The 18,177-nt window shown below is 35.0% G+C and overlaps 1 protein-coding gene across 20 annotated transcripts in view; it reads left to right on the top strand.

The window, feature by feature from the left end:
* Positions 1-18,177, top strand: part of MCTP1 (multiple C2 and transmembrane domain containing 1) — a 535,749-nt gene that overhangs the window by 299,008 nt on the left and 218,564 nt on the right. For 10 of the 20 annotated variants that reach the window (XM_058727403.1, XM_058706103.1, XM_058718884.1 and 7 more), the window contains 3 exons: positions 3,140-3,219; positions 7,160-7,271; positions 16,565-16,603. In XM_058727403.1, coding sequence (XP_058583386.1) covers positions 3,140-3,219; positions 7,160-7,271; positions 16,565-16,603 — 231 coding nt within the window. Of the gene's footprint in view, positions 1-3,139; positions 3,220-7,159; positions 7,272-12,516; positions 12,565-16,564; positions 16,604-18,177 lie in introns of all 20 variants that reach the window. The other 10 variants (XM_058716425.1, XM_058720037.1, XM_058719562.1 and 7 more) reach the window with 2 other exon arrangements.

Raw genomic sequence — 18,177 nt, forward strand, 5'->3', positions numbered from 1 at the left:
AACTGAATCTGAATCCGACCTCTTCAAAGCCCCGAGTTTTGGGGGGAAGTGACATAAACTTTTTAAGCTTTGGATTCCTTATCTGAAAAATGGAAACAACAATACCCTGTTCACTGAGTTCTATACAACATAAATTTCAGAATCTCCATAATATGTTTAACAGATAACAGTGCCTAATGGATAGTAAATATTGAATAAACATTAATCAGTGTTCACTGTGCTTGTTGTTATTGCAGTGGGAGTACCTTTTCTTTTCTTTTTTTTTTAAGTTTATTTATTTGTTGGAGGGGGCAGGGATAGAGAGAGAGGGAGAGAGAAAATCCCAAGCAGACTCCATGCTCAGCACAGAGCCCGACATGGGGCTCAGTCTCACGGCCCTCGGATCACTACCATGAGATCACAACCTGAGCTGATATCAAGAGTTGGACACTTAACTGACTGAGCCATCCAGGTGCCCCAACAGTGGGAGTATCTTTTCCTGTTTTATCTCTTCTCTATGTTCTGTATTTCTGAAACTTTCCCTAAAGCAATGCTCCTTCTGACAGGTAGTTTATAGAGCTTGGAACCAAGTCGCAAAGCTAATAATTTCATTAATGAATGGATTCTAGTTTTTACATTCTTTCCCATGGTTATGCATTTACCAATGAATAGGAGGAAACTAAAGTAAGCACCTAGCATTAGGACTGGAGGAAAAACTTTCACCACGAGAGTTAAGAAAGTTCAAATGTTGAATCACCCATTTGGACTGTCTCCTCTAGCCAGTTCACTGGATTCACAGCTCTCCACTTCACATGTATATGTGTACCCCAGATGTTGTTTAACTATCACTATAGTCCCTAAGAGTTTTAGCTTTAGGGTGATACAATTAGAAGAGATTGCATAAGAGAAATTTGTTTAATTTTGAGTATAAATTTTATGTTGTAAAATACAGTATTTGTAGCCACTTGCAAACAGTGAGGTGTCCGTTGCCTGAGACGTGGCAGTGTATTCATGTGATATGCCCCTGGGTACATGACTAGATCTCAGAGGTGTAATTGATCAAGGAGAATGTCTATTACAGGAGCACTGTGCTTTCTATAACAAATGTACTCCTGAAAGGTTGTATGTAAATCAAATGACTATGAATTGAATAATTTAGAAGGCATTAGGGGAACTTATCACTTAAGTAAATCCCCTTATGACTTCAAACTTAAGAGTCCTTTTATAATGCAAAGTATTTATCTTTTTATTTAAATATCAATTTTTTTACATATTAAGTTTTTTTAAAATTAAAGGCTGTTAATACTGGAGAAAAACCAAGGATGCAGGCTGCTGTACATATTGTTCCCTCTGCTTCAAGTTTTCTAACTACTGAGCCCAGTTGTACTAAATTCTCTCAGCCTAATGGATTCTCACATCCTGGAGAGTTCCATGGCCTGGTTGATCCTTTCAAGAGCTGGCTTACTTGTCCATGCTCATTTACTGCAATGTGCAATACAAAGATTTTCTGTTTGAAAAGATCCAGAAGCACAGCTCCAAACTTCATCTACTAGCATCTTTCTTCCATCTTAAAAGCTTTCCCTGATCTCTATTGTTATTTTTTTTCAAACGCTGTTCTTTTCTTTACAATACTTATCAAAAGTTGGAATTACATATCGCCTGTGCACTTCCTTGTTTAACATCTGTCTCCTTTACTAAACTGTAAGCATTGATGATGTCAGCTTTGCTCACCCCTGTTTATGCCTAGCATATTGTCTGGTACCTAATAAATACTTAATCAATATTGACTGAGGAAAGAATGAGTAGCAAAACTAATGAATGGATGGAAGTTAGCCAACTCCCATTTTCTTGGAGTCTTTCGAAAATGGCCCTAATTGATCTAGCTCTGAGCTGTCTCTTCAGCCTTCTTCTTTCCACTCTCCATATTTCTCACTCTGCTTCAACCACACTGACTTCTTGATGACCATTGCGTGTGTTGGTCATTTGCTGTTTCTTCTGCCTGGGAATGATCTTCCCAAACCGGCCTGATCCTTCTCGTCATTCTGGTCTCTACATGACACACTTCCTGCACGAGGCCTTCCTGGACTCCCTATCTAAAATAGCAGCTTCCAACACACCCCCTTAGACTTTTGTGTCCACAGTGCTCATCACTGAAGTGTATTTATCTATTTGGGTTTGTATACACTGTCTCAGCTCTTAAATGCAGGGTCCAAGAGATCAGGGACAATACTTTTTTATTTATCATAGTATGAATAAGAACCATAAAAGGCACAAAGATACTGGATAAATAAATAGAAACACATTCTCTTTTCCTTTCTGATTGTTGTTGGTAGTTACATTAATATTATTTCCTAGTCTTCCTTGTGATGATAAAAACTAAATTTGACTTAACCTTAATATGACTTTACAAAATTTTTTAATAACAACACTTCGATTTTAACTTATTTGTATATTTCAAAAGACATTGTCCTATAATATCACAGAATTTATCTACGGTGACCTGAAAAACACGAAGGAATTAGAATCATATACTCATCACCAAGAACCCACTATGGAAGACATATTTGTTGAATTTCATACTCACTTATTTTTCCTTCCAGTAATGCTAATATCCCTTCTATAATATGGGGAAAATATTCTAAGCCTGGGTTCCTCAGATTTTTGATGATTTACTATATTTTACTTGATTTTGTTATTCATCTTCCTTAAAGTTCTATTTGATATAAATAACAATTTTAAGTAAAAATGCAATTTCCTTTGAATATTTTGTGAGACCCTAACATTTCAAACAAAGAAATTTTTTTGAAGTTTATTTATCTATTTTGAGAGAGACTGAGCACTAGCTGGGTAGGGGCAGAGAGAGAGAGAGAGTGAGAGCGAGAGAAAGGGAATCCAAAGCAAGTTCTATAGAGTCAGTGCAAAGCCTAATGTGGAGCTCAAACTCACAAAACCGTAAGATTGCGGCCTGAACTGAAATCGAGTCAGACGCTTAATCAACTGAGCCACCAAGGTGCCCCTCAAACAAAGAAATTTGTAAAAATATTAGGAAGTTTCACTGTTTTTGATGACATAGACAACCAATATTTTATAGTCAAGGTATTTTCATTTAAAGCTATATTGTAATTATTTCTAATAATGCTTTGTCTCTTTGGCTTCTCAGGTATTTGACTATGATTTTGGACTACAGGATGACTTTATGGGCTCAGCCTTTCTGGATCTCACACAACTGGAGTTAAACAGGTAACTTTTGAGCCACTGTTATATCACTGCCTCTTGTTGTGAAGCTGAGCCTGTATAAATGGAGTGACAGCCGATCTGGGTTCTAGACACTCTTCTCTCATTTATTGTTGTGAGCCGTCATGCTAGCCAGCCTTTTTCAAATACATCTTTTTTATCTACCCAGTGGAAATAATAGCATCTTCCTTGATTATCTTATTCAACAACAGTTATTTGGAAGAAAAAGTCTAGGACACCTGATCTGTCCCCCAGCACTGTACTAAGCACCAGCAATCTAGAGATAAAAGACAAATTCCTTACTTCCATGTTGCTGATATGGTTGTAGTGGGACATAAAGTAGATTATGCATGTAAATAGAAATGACTAGTTTAAGAATCAGGCTACCATACAGGAAATAAAACATGTGCTTTGCCTCAAAAACAGCTACTCTCTTATCACCTGAGCCCAAGGACAGCCTAATTTTGCCATCACTGGTGATCCTAGGTTACCAAGGAGTGCCTCAAACATGAAGAAAGATTAGTTGTATTTCCTCAGTCACATTAGTTTATCATTGCTTGACTAGTTGTAAAGCTATAGAATTATTACTAGTATTAGTCATACCTGGCACCTAATTATGGGCTTATATTTTTTTTTAAATGCACTTCAACTGGAAGCTAAGAATTGATTAATACTACAGAAGGAAAAAAATATGTTTTAAAAGGGTCAAGCAGTACTGGGATAGGTTGCAAAGGAAGCTGTGAGATCTTCTTTGATGGTTTTAAGGTGTTTCATGTGATTCTGTACGTGATGTGGCAGGAGCAGTGGAAAACAGGGGAGCAGAGAAATGGGCCAGATCGCTACTTTATATTTTAAATGCAAATTAAACAGAAATAGTAGAACCCCCTTATGTATCATAGTCAGCTAAGCTTCAGCACACTGACAGCTTGTTGGTCTTCCAAAAGCCATTTTTGCCATGGACTGGACCAAAGAGCAGACTTTTCTGGACTTCCTGCATGTCCTCTATTCCAGTCAAGAGCTTAGCGCAGGCTGACCTAATGATAGAATGTGGGTGATTGCCAGCCTCCCACTCACCACAGTGGAAGGAAGTTTCCTACATAGTGTTGTTGTTGTTGTTGTTGTTTTTAAGTTTATTTATTTATTTTGAGAGAGAGAGCCCACATGCAAGAGTGAGTGGGGGAGGGGCAGAGAGCGGTAGGGAGAGAGAATCCTAACTAAGCAGGCTCCATGCTGTCAACACAGAGCCTGTGACAGGGACTCTATCTTACAAATTGACATCATGACCTGAGCGGAAATCAAGAGGCAGATACTTAACGAAGCTCCCCAGGCGCCCCATCCAAGATAGTGTTTTATGTCATCCGTTACCATGAAGACTGAGCTCCAGCTCAATGGGCTGTGGTGTTCTATAAAGGCCACAACTATTTTCTGTATAGATTTCTGCTAAAGGATATGCAAACCGCTGTATTTAATCACAGAGCATAAATCTCTCTTTTTCCCTATTAAAGATAAATCATTGATGAAAAATAACCTTAAATGGAAAAATATGGGATGATTAAGAAAATAAAAAGACATTTATCCAAGCATTTGGTGTTTAATTTGCCACTCTACTTATTTTATGTATTTAATCATTCCTTCCTCCCAAAACTATGTAAACGCCAAATTACTACTTTTTAAAACCACATGATGGTGTATGCCATTACATTCTGTGTATAAATCAATAGTCCCTAGGTGTAGATAAATGGATAATAATACTAGCCATATAAATACTTATGCTATCTGTAATGCATTAAAGCTTTACTTTGAGAGAAAATCATCATCATTGTCATCATCAAGCAATTGAAAATGTTCTTAAATCTTTATCATGTAATCATTATAAAAATATAAGTTTTCTTTTAATTTTATATGTACTCATTATAGGAAAATGAACCAAATCAAATTGTAACTCCATATAAAAACATGTATGTATAGTATTTACATACATTCTATAATGCTTAACATGAATTTGTTAAAGTGAAAGGAACAAGTTGTTGCTGTCAAACCACGGTGATTAGTTGTAACTAAATTGATATTGGAGCCATTTGTATCACGACTGTTATAACATGTATATTATCAATCTAATTTTTCATGTTTCAGTTAAAACCTCTGACACTGGGGAGCACCTGGGTGGCTCAACCAGTTAAGTATTTGACTCGTGATCTCAGGGTTGTGAGTTTAAGCCCCGTGTTGAACTCCATGCTGGGCATGAAGCCTACTTAAAAACAAACAAACAAAAAAAACCTCTGGCATTGGAAAACAGTTCATCTTTTTCATAACATTATTCCTTGACTTTAAGCATCATGTAAAAATTTCCTAGTATTATAATACCTTAGCCTTAAAATGTATCTTTGGTTAGGGCGCCTGGGTGGTTCAGTTGGTTAGGCGACTGACTTCAGCTCAGGTCATGACCTCACAGTGAGTTTGAGACCCAAGTTGGGCTATATGCTGACAGCTCAGAGCCTGGAGCCTGCTTCAGATTCTGTGTCTCCCCTCTCTCTACCCCTCCCCTGCTCACTGTCTGTCTCTCTGTCTCTCAATAATAAATAAATGTTAAAAAAAAAACCTTTTTTTAAAAGTATCTTTGGTTCTCAATCCTGGTTGTATGGGAAAATCACTTAGAGAGCTTCATAAACAATATAAATTTCCAGACCCAACCTTGATCTATAGAACCAGGGTCATCATGGGTAGAATTCAGGAATATATACTTTTTTAAAGCTTCCCAGTGGATTCTTATATGCAGCCAGGATTGAAAATTTTTATTTGGACCAGCTTTCCCCACCAAGCCCTCTCCCCAGTACTAGATTCCAACTGTAGCATTTACTAATTATTAAGCTCCCTAAAGATAATGATATTATCACTGATCTTAACCTCTGGTTTTACCCAAGATTTAGCACAGTGTGTGGTATTTCATATGTGTTTAATATATGTTTTGTGAATGAAATGAATAAGTGACTGAGCAAGTAAGGGAACGTTCCTAATTTGCCAACATTTAAAGATTCAGGTTTTGTGTCAAATATTCCACAGTCCCTTAGGTTTATTGGGGGTGGAGGGGCATGAACTCCTATTTGTTCAACAAATGAACCAAATCAAAATATATATCAAACATATATGTATATATATAGTATATGCATATACACTGTAATGCTTAACATGCATTTGTTAAAATTGAAATATATGTTTAATTGAGATATGGAAATAAGATATTAGCTACACATTGTCAGTTCAATGTGTGGTTGGCATTATTTTCTAAAATTATTTTGGGTAATACTGAGTAATTCATAATCTCTTCTTCAGACATACTTAATTCTAAAGCCTTCTGAGTATTCACCAACTTGACCAAGTAGTGGTTTCCTTGTGTTTCTGAATCTAAAAATTGTTTAGGCATAGGTTTAAACAGACAAAGAAATATAGTAGCATTATTTTAAACAATGGACTCTGTTAAAAATAATTACACAATAAGGAAATATGTCTATGATGCATATAAGGCAAGTTATGTATTATCTTTTCCTCTTTTACCACTCATCTCTTTATTCTAAATCATGTAGTGGTCTGTAAATGACCCTCATTTACTTGTTGGACTCAAATTTATAGAAAATATCTGGCTTTCTGTGTGTTTAGAGATTATAAAGAAGGCACTTGTACATTTCTCTATACTTTTATAGTTTCTTAGCTTTCTAGAACCACAGAAAGGACTGAGACTTACACAGTGAATCCAAGTACACCCAGTTGGTCCACAATTTATTGGATAAGAGTGCATTAATGATATTTTAATAACAATAGAAATTGGACCAGGAAAGTAAAAGAAAACAAAATTTATTTTCTTCTTAAAAATAATAAATTGTCAATATAAAATATATTTTTGGCTTATATATTTAATGATGGTTTACAATCTTAATATTGTATATCATAGGCCCACAGATGTGACCCTAACACTGAAAGATCCTCATTATCCTGACCACTACCTTGGAATCATTTTGCTGTCCGTCATCCTTACCCCTAAAGAAGGAGAACACAGGGATGTGGTAAGTTCCCCCACAGCCTAGGAGGAGTGCTTTCTTGTTATCACTTGGTGGAATGTCATGAGCCTTCTTTGAATCCAGAGGTGATAATAAAAAGAAGCAGCATATGAAAATCTGGCCTGTTCTTTGTTTCTGTAAGTATCCTGGGTATCGCTAGTCCCTGTGTATTATATCTTTTGAATTCAAATTTCCTGTTCTGTGCTCCAGATCAGAACCTCTTGTGGTAAATAAGGGACACGTTTGCATCTGTTATTATAATTTCATTTCCCAATTTCAGACATGTTATATTGTAGACAAATGGTAGTATTCATTCAGGGAATACATTTGCTACTGAACTGAGTATTTGGAATTCCGTACCGAGGTATCCAGACCCTGATGTTTTGACTGTATTGTCATGCGTACCATCACAAAGAAAATGAGGTGAAATTATAATAGAGTTTTTGCTTTCTGGTATTTGTTTGCTGAATGATAAGTGAATACTCTTCATCTTCTTGATGGGTTTCCATATAGCTGTTACCCATTTTCCAGCACTGGCTGTCTGTACTTCCTTGCACACCATGCTGCAGTGAGAAACTTACAAGGGAGACAGAGGAGCCAATTACTCCAGCATGTTGAAGTGACATTAAAAAATATCAGGTGTGACCTGCATCAGTATGCTGGCCAATGCACTTTCTGCCACAGTTTACCGGAGAGTCCTCATTAGATTCAGTGTGCTTTCATGTACCGGGAGCTGCTCTCACAAGTTTTGATTATAACACATTTTAGGAGTAGATATAACTATTTGGGCAAGTTCATATACCCTCCTTTAGCAATGTATGTATTGCTGTCTTCAAATAATGCATGATTAAAGTTGGTTTATGTTGTCTGCTGGAAAGGTATTCTTGACATTTTTTCAGGAGACTATAGATTAAAATAGTGAATCCCAACTTCAAATTTGGAAGTGTTTTAAACTCATTGGAAAACTCACCCTTTTCAACAAGTATTTTGCTCTACCCTTTTAAAAAATTAAACAGTGAGCACACATTTTCATACGCTGTGTTTGCTAAGTATGATTTAAGTATCCATACTTAATTCAGTGAGAAGTACATTTCTCTTTCCAACAAGGACTACCAGATACCTACTGTGAGAAGTTAACACAGTAAAAAAAAAAAAAGTGTGTAAGTGTGCATATGCACAGGCCCATGTGTACAAAAGGAAGGGTAGGTGAGGACTTTTTTTTGTTTTTAACAGAGAATATTTAGAAATAGAAACCCATCATTGTAGAAATCGCCAATTCAGAATACCTTATTTCACCTAGTGGAAGCCAAGGAGTATATCCTAGCTGGCTAATCCATACACAGGAATAAATTGTAAGTGTTTATTTATTGCTTTATTCAAATAATGCTAGTACTGACCAAACCTACTATAAGCCAGGTCCTATGCTAAACCCATAGGATACTATAGAACTTATATCCAGTGGAGAACTCAGGGATCAAATCATTAGTGAAGGAAATTTATAATGACAACTGTATTGAGTGCCATGAAAGAGAGGTGCATGTTGCTGTTAAGAGGGAATGTAGTAGAATTTGTTCTAGTTAAGGTAGCAGGAATTCTCTAAGGAAGCCAAATGAGACCTGAGGTCTGAAGTGTGAATAGGAGATAATAAAGCAAAAACCAGGAAGAGAGAAGATATTTCAAGCAGAAGGAAACAGCACATGCAAAGGCCCTATGCTGCACTCCAGTAATTGAAAAAGTACTGGAGCTCAGAAAAGATGTACGCAGAGGAGAGTGTGGGAGATCATGGTGCATGACGACAGCGGACAGGAGATGCCCAGACCATGTAAGGACTGTTGGCCATGTTAAGGTTTGTGGTGATTCTCCAAGAGTCTATGAATAGGAAGTGGCATAATCATATTTGCTTTTTGAAAATAGCTGTGTGGCTGCATTGTGGAAAACAGATGGAAGAATGAGAACGGATACTTGGAGACCAAATAGGACTAATTATTTCATAAATCCTGGGGGAAGATGATGGAGGTTTGGATTAGCATTATCAGAGATAGAGATGGAAAGAAATCAGCAAGTTTACTGGTGAGAGGTAAAATCAACAAAATTTAGTGATAGAATATTCTTGTTTGGGGTTCTTTGTTATTTTAATGAGGAACAGCGCTTCATAGATGAAAATACCTAAGTGCCTGAAGTCATATATATCCCAAATTATTCGACTGGCAATATTATTGGAAGTTAGAATGATATGGTGGCTGGTTTAGTTATTTGGGTGATTTGATGATGGAGTGTCTGCTGAATTTTTGCATAAAAGGAATATTTATTAAGTGCTCTAACATCAAACTGATGGTTTGAGAGATCAAGCTAGTACCAAGAGACCTTATGGTGAAGCTGCTGAATTGCTCTAAACTGCACAGAAATGAGTGTCAGCACAGGCAAAATGGTCCCAACATTATTTTTTCTTTAACATTTCTTGTAAAACTCTTCCAGTCTCCATAGCTGCTCAAATTTATTATTTCAGTTCAATGTCCATTTAGACAAATATCATTTAAAGGTATTACAGTGCCTGATTATTGATCATCAATGATTTATCACACATGAATGGGAAGAGAACAGGTGGGTTACATGAAGCAGTTGCTCGTCAAAAATCTGGTATGATTCATCTTTTCTTCCTTTTCCATCTTCCTCATTGTACCTTTCCAGCCCCATTCACCCTTAACACAAAGAGCCTTTCCTGAAATCTTTGTGCCATTTTCTTGATTCAAATCCCTGCCTTTTGCTACTCCAGCTTTTTGAAAGAAATCCTTTACTGCCAAGTATTGTTCATGCACTGCCTTACTTCATGCCCTTGCCTTCAGAGTTCCAAATAGCACTGAATTCATTCTGCTGTGGCCAGTGAAAAATGATGTCTTCTCCCCTCCCATACTAACATTGACTTTCACCTGAGAATCAAGTAGCTTAGCTAGGGTGCAGTGCCTCAGGAAAGCACAACCTGTTGCAGCCTGTATCAGAGCCAGCTTCTGGCTGGTGACCACACTGACCTCAGTCATACCTGAGGAATGGAGACAAGGGTGTCATTATCCAGGTGTCAGGTTGACTGCACTTGCTCTTCCTTGTGGGTGTGATTAACAGCTGGGAGCATGGGGGTGGTTGCAGAGAAGCCAGGTGACCTTAGGGGGAGGGAAGGAAGTATGAAACATCTCCTACAGGTAATTCTGGTGGCATTCCCAGTATCCTGGCTAGTCTGATGTCCTAGATTTGAATCAGGGTTTCTAAACATGTGCTTACAGGATGAAAATTTCTAACAAAGACATAAATTTGCTTCTGTTTACTTGCTTGTTTTGGTCTATATAACAATTGTATAGCTATTTTATTAAGATCTCTAAAACTGTTAAGCAACACTAATATGAGATTTTGAAACTCTGAACAAGGACCATTTGTTGGCTGGGCAGGGATCAAAAAACATTTATTGACTCTATAAGCATTGTGCCAGGTTCTATAATGTCTTCTTTATTCTTCTTCTAAGTGTTCAGTGACATGTGTTTATTTCTCTAATTAAATGGAAACTCCTGATGAGGGACTTTAAAGCTCTCCAATGAGCACCATATGTTCTGCCACTGGTAACCTCTGTCCCAGCCATACAAACTCTGGCAGATCTCACCTTCTCTCGAGTCCAGGCTTTCTTCACTGTCATTTGCCCTACCTAAATTACTTCCCATCAACTCCATTCTCTATCCTATCACTTCTGGTTAAAAAAAAAAAAAAGTATATATAAATTATTGCTTCTGATGATCTTTTTTTTTGACGACTGCATTCAAAACCTAGTCCAGCTTTCTGTACCTAGTGGCTGTTCAATGAGTTGCAGATGAAATTCTATGAGGATTTGAAGGGATACTTCAAAGGTCCAGGGGAAGGTATTTTAAGATTTTTTTTTTCTTACTTCAGTATTTAAATCCCTGAGATTGTCACAAACAGTATTAAATAATTAATTTCCTTTTGCATTCTTAAAATTAGTACATTAATGATAATCTGCTTAAAATCAGTCTGTGTTGCTCTATGAAGATATTAATAACAATGCATTAGAAGCATGTCACTGTATTTTTCTTTTTGTCACATGTCTAGTATTACTCCAATATATTTTCCTGGAATATAATTGAAGTTTTTTAGTTAAAAACAATCATGGATCCAATGTATCTTCAACTTGAATTTTTGTATGCTTGAAATATATATTATATTGCTTCAGTGAAAATGCTATTGTGAAATTTACAAATTATCCAGGAACAAATCTTATTTAGAAAAATTCAAACTCAAAATATAGCATACCAGAAATCAGTTACTAAATGCCTCACAGTTCCATATAATATCTAGCATAATATATAGGGAAGGAATAGAGGATGATTTTTGCATTGATCCTCACACAGCAAAATTTTAAGAGTTCTGTTCTCTTTGATTATTAGCACAGAAATCATCTATTTTAAGCTTTTGGGATTTAAGATTTTAGTCTAAGAATTCCATATTTATTCTTATGCCTACATTTATAAAACTTTGCTAAATATTTTATATGTGTTAAAATAGAGAATGGAAGACGGGAGTTTTCAAGAGCCATTAACAAATAAGGTCTAACAATCAAATAGGAAGTAGAACATTAATGTTAAGAAAATGCTATCAAAAGTAGGAATAAATTAAGTGTAAACACAGAGTACTTAGCATCAAAAAGTGCCAAAGTTTCTAAATCAGTTATCTTGCAAGTTTTTTATACACTGTTAATACTGACACTACATTCCATGAATAATGCAGTTGGGATGATTTCTCCTTGTGTGGATTGCCAGTTCTGGAAATCAGTAAAACTGAAGAATGAGTTGAAAATCCTACCAGCCTACTGAATCTACTAAAGCCTCCAAAACATGCGGTGTCTAATTACAGCAATTTGAGGAGTATAGTATGAGTAATAGCAAAAGTATTTCAAAATTGCTTATATTAAAATCTTGTCCATTGAGTTCATCATTGAGTCTTTTAAAAAAAATATCAGATGTGAACAGATTTATACACATTTTTTTTTAAGTTTCCAGCATTGTGTGTATGAGAAACCAAAATCTTCGTGGGGGGCAGGGGCATGCTGATGAATTGCATGATACAACTGTCATTTCTGTTTCGAATGCATGTCTTGTTTTTGAGCCTACGAAAGTCTGTAGCGCATACATGTGTGTCCTGTATATGGTATTTTGGTCTGATAGTGTGTTTGAGTTCTTTCTGGCTCTTTTTCTAGCAGAGTTCAATCCACAGCTTTCTTCATTGGAGAATTTGTGAAATAAAAGTGAGTGAATTTGTGTTACACACTCCTAGACCTACAAATTGCTTGGCTAAAGCTAAAAAATAGAAGATTATAAGAAACATATGAATTGACTCTTTGGTGAATTGAAATTTTTTTTCATGATGGTTTATTTTGCTAATTTTTCTGAATTATTTTCATAGCTAACATTTTTTTAAAAACACTTATAAAAAATTTAATGTTTTATAAGATGTATACACTATATTGTCTAGCTATTCTGTGAAAATTTTTTTTGTATCTATGGTAACCATGTAATTGCCTGAAAAATATCACTACAACAAAAAATAAAAGCAAAGAATGGATTGAGATTGTAGAATCTCATAAAAACATAATCAGTTCTGCAGCTCTATCACAGGCCATATTTTTATGTTACTTAATTCTTTCACTGGCCTCAAAGAAAGTTGAGATGTTAATGAAGAATTTTGATGATCCTATAATAATATTAGATAATGATCCATTCAAAAACAAAATTCATATGTTTCTCAGCTTAAGATCATAGAGCAAAAATAAATCTTATTTTTCTATAATTTGCTTTATCTCCTATCTTTAACATTCCCCAATCTTTCTTCTCTAACATGTCTCATAGTTTAATAGTATGTTTGTTAAATTCACTTTTTTAAAACTTTTCTCCTGTTTTCAGCTTTACTGAATCTAGCTTAACCCAAATATCTAAAAAGAAAAAGAAACTTAGGAGTAGGATCCTTAAACACGTTGTTTATCCAGTTGGCTTGGCTCAAGAAGCAGAAATTTTGTTCTTAAATCCAGGGACCATTTTATTTCACCATACACCAAAATAAACTCAAAATGGGTTAAAATATAAATATGAGACCTGAAACCATAAAAATCCTTGAAGAGGGCATAGGCAGTAATGGCTCTGATGTCCGCTGTAGCAACATTTTTCTAGATATGTCTCCCAAGCCAAGGGAAATAAAAGCAAAAATAAGCCATTGGGTCTACATCAAAATAAAAAGTTTCTGCACAGCAAAGGAAACAATAAAACTAAAGACAGTCTATGGAATGAGAGAAGATATTTGAAAATGACACATCCTATAAAGGGCTAGTATCCAAAATATGTAAAGAACTCAACACCCAAAAAGGAAATAATCCAATTAAAAAATGGGCAGGAGACATGAACAGACATTTCTCCAAAGAAGACATACAGATGGCCAACAGACACACGGAAAGATGCTAACATCACTCATCATCAGGGAAATACAAATCAAAACTATAATGAGATATCACCTCACACCTGTAAGAATGGCTAAAATCAAAAACACAAGAAACAAGCATTGGTGAGGATATGCAGAAAAAGGAAGTCTCTTGCACTGTTGGGAACACAGTGCTGCCACTGTGGAAAACAGTTTTGAGGTTCCTGAAAAAGTTAAAAATAGAACTACCCTATGATCCAGTAATCGTGTTGCTGGATATTTACCCAAAAAATACAAAAGCACTAATTCAAAGGGATACGTGAACCCCTTGTTTATAGCAGCCTTATTTACAATAGCCAAATTATGGAAGCAGCCCAAGTGTCCATTGATTGATGAATGGATAAAGAAGATATTGTATATATATGCACAATGGAATATTACTCAGCCATAAAAAAGAATGAAATCTTGCCATTTGTAACAACACAGTTAGGGCTACAGAGTATAATGCTGAGCAAAATTAGTCAGAGACAGGTAAATACCACATGACCTCACTCACATGGGAAATTTAAGAAACAACACAAATGAGCAAAGAAAGAGAGAGAGAGAGAAAGAAACCAAGAAACACTCTTAACTGTAGAGAACAAACTGATAGTTACCAGAGGGGAGGTGGGTAGGGGATGGATGAAATAAAGAATGGAGATTAAAGAGTACACTTATCATGATGAATTAATTAATTAATAATTTTAAAAATCTAGGCACATTTTGGGGGTCACTGGATCTAATAATAGAATTCTAGAAACCAAATCAGGAAAATAATGAATTTGTTCCCACAACTGCCAAATATTGCATATTTATACTTTGGGAAATCGTTAACTTTTTGTTTGTATCAGTGTCCCAGTCTGAAAAACGATACCTTGCAGTCTATTTGTAAAGCCAATTTTGAGAGACAGAAAAAATACAAACCCTATAGTTTGCTTTACATCATGAGGATTTATTTTATGCCGTGGCTCTGAATCAAGGGATGTGGTTTCGAGCAGCAGTAGTAAATCTGTGTAATACAGAGTAGTGTTGCCTTGAGATTCAATTCTTCCTCCTGTTCTTAGCTCCTTTTTCACAGTATACCATTTCTTACAGAATGGAATTTTAGGAGATCCTTAGAAACTAGGTGATGATAATAAATGGCCATGAGTTACAAGATTTTGCTTATTTATTTATTTATCTTAACTATTCTCACTTGATTTGACTGAAAACAGTGTCTCTAGGAATTATCATTCTCTGTTCACTGAAACTCTGCTTTCTCAGAAAGTTGAAGATTTATTGTCTGACTCCCATTGGTGGAGGTTTTGTTAATATGCCATGCCACAAAAGTATTTGGTTTCCAATTGCCTTTTAGTGATGATGGAGAAGGTGTGGTGGAGGTGGTGGTGGGAGTGATGATGATGATGATGATGATGACAATAACTCACTTAAGATCAATAACAAACATTTATTACATGGCCACTGTATGGACACCTCCACAACCCAATGGTAGGTTTTGTTGCTTCAAAATAAATTGCATGTTAGTACTTAGAAAACATATAAAATATTTCTATAATAGTATTTGATAATAATGCTTTGCCGTTTCCTGGCTCCATTCAAAATAAAATAGGGAATTATTGTAACCTTAGGAAATCCACTAGTCTTCCATATTTTGGTCAATATTTAACACAGGGGATATATAGGGAAAATATAACCTATAAAAGCACTATCTACAAAGAATAAAAATGAATCCTTATCTTTGACAATTTCATGTTTTTCTCTTTTCCTGTCCTAGAACCTTCACATAATTCTATTGTCTTGGTTTAGGCCAAAGGTTGTCTTCTATATGACTTAATCTTTTTTTAAATTTTCTTTTGTATTTTTGTGATTTATGAGTGGTTTTTGAAATGGTCCTGCTTTATAGTGAATTCTGCTGAAGGAGATACAGTTGTTAAAGGTACCAGTGTGCCTCCTTAATATACAAATATGACAAGCACTTCCAAAGGTATATTCTTTCTCCAAATATTCCCTATTCTCCACTTCATAAGCATTAAAGATAATGATAAAGCTAAGAGAGGGTAAAGAGGTTAATCAGGAAGTTAATACCACAGTGTTAACTGAGAAAAATTTAAAACTGGGGAGTAAATAAAATATATTTGGATTTTTATGACTTACTTTATTTAAGAGACCACTGATCTTGGGCACTCATTACAAATTTCCATTAACCTTAAATAAAACTTGTAGCCATAAATACTTCTTACTATGGCACACACAGACAAAAAAAAAAAAAACTAATTTAAAGGATATGTTATGGCTAAACATTTAGCAGGAAGATATACTAATGTAGTATTTTTCACATTTGAAAGCATTTTCACATTTGAAAGATTAATTGGAAGCAGAGACAATTCTAAGATGCCACCAAAGCAACAGGCTTTTGAACATGTTTGAAGAGACAAGTTACCTGGTCGAGTCAGTACATCCTCAACCTCCAGCACCAAAAGGAACCGTTGCCAATCATGAGATGCAATATTTTTTTTTCCCAGCCAATAATAAGATATTTCAAATTTTCCATTCTATTTAAAAAGTACCGTCTCATTTCTTTATACAAAAGAATAAAGCAAATGAACTCTCACCAGAAAGACTGCTTGAATGTTAAAGGTGCTTCTTCTAGCTGTGTGTACGTGATGAAAACAATTTTGTCTTGTATACTGGTTGCTGGAAACTGCTGTTTAAATGTTAAGCTTCCTCTAGAAAACAATTGGCTGCCCTATTCTGTACTTGAGTGATAAGATAATGAAAATGCTTTATTTCATTTACAGACAATGCTAATGAGGAAGAGTTGGAAAAGATCAAGTAAGGTAATGGCTTAGCATGTGATCTTTCAGCTTTTCTTGTTGAGAAGAACTATCAGCTGCATTTCCAAATCTCTCTCATACCTCTTCAAACTGTACTACAGGATTTCATCACCCTTGTTCTTTTTTTCCCATAACTTTAAGTAAATCACGTGATGCTTTTTTTAAGTAACTAGAAATCACACTGATCAATCACATCCACATCATCCTCTTGCTAATGCCTGGTCACTTCTCAGCATCTGGTTTCTGTTGTGTGTGCCACAGGGTCTAGAAAATGTCTTTGCTCCCGATCAGGAATAAAATGATGGGGTTAGGGTAGGGACCACTCCAGAGAGAAGGAAGATCCATGTAACTCACTGTCTTTGTTCAATGAAAACTAAATGTGAGGCTTTCTAAACTCAAAAATTCCTCTTGGCTACATCTGTGGAGCCTGTAATGAGAAGAGTTTTCCATCATTGCCTCCTCTCACTTCGAGAAATAAATGACTCCTGGGAGTGAGAAGAGTTTATGGTTCCTGTAACTTACAAAGTCCTTGCTCTTCTTATAACTTGTAAAGTATCTAAGATACAAACTAAACTCTGTATTTGTTGAGTGGTGGTACCACTCTTGGACACAAATAAATATCAAGATGAAACTGACATTACTCCTTGAAATAAAGGGATTTTATTTCTAAAGATCTTTGTTCAAATTTCCATTTAAAAAGTCAGCACTCATTTTTAAGTGTGAGTAATTTTTTTAGACCCTGGAACATGACAATCTTTTTTTTTTTTTCATTCTGATTGAATCATGCTATTACTTAAATTTGTCTTTAATTTTGTCATTTTTATTACTGTGAATTAAGAAAACACATCAAAATGTTTTTGTATTTATGGTAATGTATTAATTTGCTATAACAAGTACTTCTTACTGTACAGTTTCTTCTCAATTCTTATAGTATTCATGACAGAAAGATAACTTGGCTCACAAAAAGGTCAGGGCTACATTAAAAATCACCATTATATTTTAATAAAGTGAAAACCATTTACTAAAGAAAGTTGCTGAATATTTCTGACTTAGTATTCACTGTGTTTTTTATTGACCAAAATAAAGTTTCAAAAAGTCTTAAAGAAATATTTGCACTGTTCATGTTGGTATTACATATTTTTTGTAATTATACTTCAAAATTAGTATTCTATAAAAACATATATTTTTTGAAAGTTGCGTAATTTGGCTTTCCTTATTCTGTGTCTACATTATGACACAGCTGGGTAAAAACATTGTAATTCATTAATATATATCAATATTTCCTGTTCCAGATGCAGTTAAGGTGTAATGCTAGAACAGGATATTATATAGTAGTTAGTATTAATTAGCAAGAATGATGCATTTATTGTAGTATAAAAGAAAGAATAAATATAAAGATTCTTCTTTAAATAATTTATTTAATTTATATTTAAATTTAATTTGAATAATTAAGTAAATATAAATCTGCATCTTTTACTTTGGTCTACAAAAAATTAAAAAAGACTAATAAACATCTATTCAACACTATTGTTACTTCTAAAATTCTGAAAGTTCTAATTTATTATTAATAATTCATT

The sequence above is a fragment of the Neofelis nebulosa genome, chromosome 1, assembly GCF_028018385.1.
Source record: "Neofelis nebulosa isolate mNeoNeb1 chromosome 1, mNeoNeb1.pri, whole genome shotgun sequence".
Lineage (NCBI taxonomy): Eukaryota > Metazoa > Chordata > Mammalia > Carnivora > Felidae > Neofelis > Neofelis nebulosa.